This window comes from Otolemur garnettii, unplaced genomic scaffold (genome assembly GCF_000181295.1).
Source record: "Otolemur garnettii isolate 467f Iridium unplaced genomic scaffold, OtoGar3 scaffold00218, whole genome shotgun sequence".
In the NCBI taxonomy this organism is placed as follows: Eukaryota; Metazoa; Chordata; class Mammalia; order Primates; family Galagidae; genus Otolemur; species Otolemur garnettii.
The window spans coordinates 648,208-653,565 of NW_003852613.1; the positions used below are offsets into that span (position 1 = coordinate 648,208).

The 5,358-nt window shown below is 59.2% G+C and overlaps 1 protein-coding gene across 1 annotated transcript; it reads right to left on the bottom strand.

Moving 5' to 3' along the window:
- Positions 1-2,603: 2,603 nt before the first annotated feature.
- On the bottom strand, positions 2,604-5,161 carry LOC100966320 (cationic amino acid transporter 4-like). The gene is given in 5 exon segments (XM_012812671.2): positions 2,604-2,695; positions 2,698-2,775; positions 2,868-2,976; positions 3,141-3,775; positions 4,180-5,161. Coding segments are annotated over 5 exon segments (1,896 nt in total).
- Positions 5,162-5,358: the final 197 nt, after the last annotated feature.

Genomic DNA, 5,358 nt, shown 5'->3' on the forward strand with positions numbered 1-5,358 from the left:
TTTTTCTGGGGATGCCCTCCCCTGCCAAGAATGGGGTCTTTGGTCCCCATTCTTTCTGCATCCTGGGGTCCTCAAGCTGAGGCCGCTCTGCCCAGGCACTGAGTGGAGTCACGCTTCAGGGGATGTTGGCCCAATCTCTGACCTGCTGTCCTTGTCTGCAGGCAAAGGCCCCAAAGCCAAGTGCCAACTCTCTGTGGAGCAAGCTGCCCAAGTGCCTTAGACAGGGCTCAGCACCTGCCCCCATGGCCACTTCTGCTGGGAGCCAGACACCAACACCAGGGTGGCCCTGTCTAGGCTCTGGCACCCACTCATCGGCCTGTTCCTGAGGCCTGTCGCCATTTCCTGCTGGTTGGTGGGGGGGGGCTGGGAAGGGCGAAGGCACTGCTTAGGCCGGGGGTTGTAAGGGTGAAGGCCACCCTCAAGCTCCCAAACAGAGGGTCCCTCCCGACTCCACTTCTGGTGGGATACTGTCTGGGAGCCACAGGAGCTGGTTTTGTTTGAAGCCCTGCAGGGAAACATGAGCTATGGAGACTGGGAGAGCTGTGGGACTCCTGTGGGACTCCTGCTGCGTCTGTGTCTGGAGTCTCCCTCCCAGACTCTGTCCCCACTGTTCCTAGCAGAGTTCTGCTTGCAGCTGTCACCACTGAGCCTCCTCCCCTTCCCTGTACCCCTATCCCAGGTAGAGACCTCACCCTTCCAGCTGCCCAGTGGATAAGGCAGAAAAAGGCCTGGGAGATGGGTCCTGCCTAGGACAGATGTCATCTGTGGAAGAGGGTGGGGAGGGCAGAGGATCCACAGCAGGCTGGCCCCTGGTTTTACCCCAGGAATCCTCCCGGAGCCCTGAATTCTGCCTGATAAGAGAACTTTCCTGGGCTAGGCACAGCAGCTCAGGCCTGGAATCCTAGCACTCTGGGAGGCTGAGGCCAGTGGATGACCTGAGCTCAAGAGTTCCAGATCAACCTGAGCCAGAGTGAGACCTTATCTCTAAAAAAAATAGCTGGGCATTGTGGCGGGCACCTGTAGTCCCAGCTAACTGGGAGGTTGAGGCAAGAGAATCGCTAGCACAAGAGTTTGAGGTTGCTGTGAGCTGTGACACCTCTGCATTCTACCAAGAGTGACATAGTGAGACTCTGTCTCAAAAAAAAAAAAAAAGAGAGAGAGAGAGAGAGGGAGAGAGAAATTTCCCAGTAGGTAGAAAGACGCAGAAGAGCTGGTAGGGCCCAGGCCCTCTCTTGGTCCCAGAGTAGGGCAGGGTCACCCACCCACAGAGGCGAGAGGCTGTTGTCAATCATGGGTACCTGGTGATCAGGGCGGGCTGGGGAGGCTCAGGGTTGGGGATCATCTGACACCAGAGACTCAGCAAAGCCCTTGGGGTTCCTGCTGCCTCTCAGTCCCCAGAGCTGTGTCCATTGGAGGTGGGCTCTGAAGGGCTAGGGTGGGAGAGCATAGCCCATGAGGCCTCGTTGTCCTTGGGGCCTAGAGAAAGCTGATGTCATGGCTGGACAAGTTGAGTAAAGCTGGCAATGCCAACAGTGTCCTGTGTCGTCCTTACAGGAAGGAACGGAAGGGGGAGGCATCTGTGGTGGACGGGGCACAGCCATGGGAGACCAATGTGGGGGGTGCAGGGTTGGCCAGCAGCTGCCCTGCCCACCATCATCCAGGATGGGGCCCTAGAGCCACCAGATGGGCTGGAGCAGGCACTTGTGTGGCTCTACACAGCTGAGCACTGTGTACCACATGGAGCCTTTATCTCAGAGCCCTTGAAGAGAGGGTAGAGAGAAGGCCTGGGTGTGAACCTAAAAATAGCTGCTTCCTCACTCCGCATGGCAGCACCCCTAGGGTGGTCTGTGCGGCTGTGTGGGGATGGGCATGGCTGTGTGTGATGTGCCTGTGTACTGGGGTGCATTTGTGTCCCTGAGCAGGCCTCAGGCACCTGCCACCCTCTTTGGGAATCCAGGAAAACTAAGGAGAACCTGGAACCCCACTGCCATTTCAAGGCAGCCTCCTTGGGGCCCAAGATCTGCTTCTTGAATCATCTCCTGGGGAGGATAGGTGGAGGGGGTGACCTCTCCTGTCACAGCCCCTCCCCCTCCCTACCTGGTGTTTGTAGGGCTAGGCAGAGAGCTGGGCAGGAAGCACTGGCCTGGGGTGAGGGGACACCTGGACCTGAGCCAGGCCACATCCCTGATTCAGGGTGGTCTCAGCGCTGGCACCTCCCCTTTGCAGAGCCTTGGCAACTGTGGGGACACAGTTGGGGACAAGTTCCTAGGGGCAGATGAGACCTCAGTGCCTCAAAAAATGCCACAGTGGACATGGCAGCAGACCATATGGCTGGCTGAGCCATTATTATTATAGATCCCTGGGGCTGTGGACCTCCCCACCTGCCCCACTTCACCTTCCAGGGAACTGGAATCAGTCAGGAACAGGAAGGCACTGGGCTAAGAGGCCAGTACACCAGTACTGGCCAAGGCTCCCTCCTGGAGACCTGAAGCTCAGTGCCTGGGCTAAGTCCTAATGTCCTAGGGAGCCCAGACTTAGCAGGTAAACCCAAGCTGCCCTGGACAGAGGAGGTGGGGGAGGGCAGGGCAGGTGAGGGTGGCCGGCTACTCCGTGTGGCTGGGTGCAGGGGGTGGTGCCTGGCTGGAGGGCTGCACGGCCTGCACAGTCTCCTCCGGGCTGCCACTGGGGAACACCAGCGGGTGAGGGTCAGCCCTGGGGGCTCCTGCTGGTTCTCCTTGCTGTGCCAGATGCCATAGCCGAAATACACAGTGAGTCCTGCAGGGTGTGAGGGGATGAGCCTGAGGGGCAGGTCCCAGCCCTCCCTGCCCCCCTCCCAGCCCACTCGGGGCCCAGCTGGCCCCACTCACCCATTAGCAGCCAGATAGTGAAGCGCACCCAGGTCAGGTAGCTGAGCTTCAGCATGAGACAGATGTTGAGGAGGATGCTGAGGGCTGGGAGCAGGGGCACCATGGGGATCTGAGGGGACAGAGTGGGGCTAGCTGGGGTGCAGAAGAGACTCGCCATGCCCAAAGGGGTAGGGGATGGCTGTGCCGGCCTTCCCCAGCCCCGTGAGCCCTGGTTCATTCCCTGGTGACAGAGGAGGAAGGGGCGAGGGGAACATCCACTTCTGGGGGAGGTACCTGAAACGTGTCCTGCCGGGGCTGTTGCTGGAGAGCCCCCAGGATGAGGAGGCTGAGCAGAAACACAGCACTGCTGAGCAGGAGCAGTAGGATGTAACCCCAGGGTGGGAGGCCCAAGTACTCAAAAATCAGCACGCAGCACAGGGTGATGGCTGAGGTCATCAGGATGCAGAGTGCCCAAGTCACAACCCTCCCAGGGCTGTACCCACTCAGGAAACCCAGGTAGCGCCTCAGGGCAGGCCGCAGCTGTCCAGGCTCGGGGGCTGATGCCTGCTCTGCACCCACCAGCTGCATGTGGTCTGAGACGGAGCTGTGCTCCTTGGACAGGGGGCCAGAGCTGGCCGGGCCTGGGCAGCTGGGTGCAGGAGCCTTCCCGAAGCGTAGCACAATGATGCTGGCAGCCACAAAGTTGTAGGCGAGTAGTGTGCCAATAGACAGGAACTGGACCAGCGCTTCGAGATCCATCAGCAGTGCCAGGAGGGCCGTGAGGATCCCGAACACCATGGTAGCTACCACAGGCACCCGTGTCCGGGGGTGCACGTAGGCAAACATTGGGAAGAGGAGCCTGTCGACTGCCATGGCGTAGATAATGCGTGGCAGGGAGAAGATATTGCTGAGCAGGACAGTGATCATGGCTGTAGAAGAGGGTAGCACGCAGTCAGCATGGCGGACACACCTCTCCTGTGGCCAGAGCATGGGTCGCTCCTTGTGAGTTTGTGTGGGCTCTCTGAGTGGGCATCAGTGTCGGGTACTGTATTGTCAGATCCTTGCCCCAGGAATGAGACACTCCAGTTTAGGTCTCAGGCCCTTCGGAGAATCTGATGAGAGCTGGATCCCTCTCCTCAGGAAACCCATGACCAAAACTAGCATTCTATGTACAGTTTTTGGGGAAGTCCCTCCCAATAAGCCTGGGTAGAGAGTTTCTAATAATTAGCACTTCCCTGGGCCCATTGTGTAACTGGGAAAATCAAGGCACAGATGATAATGCGTTCCCTGGAAGGTTCTGTTCCTTGCCACCCTTCCCAGGAAGGGCCCTTACCACACAAGGAGCCTGCGGCCACAATGGAGCCAGCCCAGCTGTAGCCCCGCCGGTGGAAGGCATCGGTGAGTGCAGAGTCAGGCTCCAGGCTATGCCAGGGCACCATGAGGGTCAGCACGGTGGAGACGAGAACGTAGGCGACTGCCACCAGGCCAATTGCGGTGGCAATGGCCATGGGCACAGCCCGCCTCGGGTTCCGGGCCTCCTCACTGGAGTCAGTGATGATGTCAAAGCCCACAAAGGCATAGAAGCCGGTGGCAGTACCAGCCACGACTCCAGAGAAGCCAAAGGGTGCAAAGCCCCCCTCCTCTACACTCCAGTTGTGGGGCTGAGCCAGGATGAAGCCCAGGATGACGATGAAGAGAATGATGACCAGGTTGATGACTACAAAGGTGTGGTTGAGCCAGGAGGAGAACCGAACTCCACAGGAGACAAAGACAGAGGCCAGAAGGAGGATTCCGGCAGCCAGGAAGTCTGGGTAGTGGCCCATCAGGGGCACCTGCCAGGATCCCAGGTGGGTCACCGTGAAGTTGCTGATTCTGTGGCTGAAGAGGGAATCCAGGTAGCTACTCCAGGCTCGGGCCTCAACAGCGGCACCAATGAGAGATTCGAGGATAACATTCCAGCCGATGAGGAAGGCCCACAGCTCACCCATGGTCCTGTAGGTGTACTGGTAGGCAGAGCCTGTGCGGGGCACACGTGCCCCAAATTCTGCATAGCAAAGGGCTGCCAGGAGGGAGGCCACAGCGGCCACACTATAGGACAAGATCATGGCAGGGCCAGCAACATCCTTGCCCACGATTCCTGTGATCACGTAGAGGCCTGATCCCACCATGCTACCAACACCCATTAGGGTCAGGTCCAGCGTGGACAGACAGCGCCGCAGCGACGTCTCCATGCTGGACTCCTCCAGCGGCTTCAGCCTGTTCAGTTTCTGGAAGAAGCATGCCAGGCTGGCAGCACTGGGCAGCCCGCAGACCATGGCAGGCAGCTGAGAAGAGCACCAAGCCAGCTACACGTACCTGCTGGGGCCAGAGAGGAATGAGCAGCCCAGTCCCGGGCAGCCCTCAATCTCTCCTGGACTGTCCAATCTCTCTCTGTCCCCACCGTGGGGACCTGGGCACCCAAATCGTGGGTCCGCTGCAGGGATGGGATGGGATCAGGAATGTCTGGAAGTCC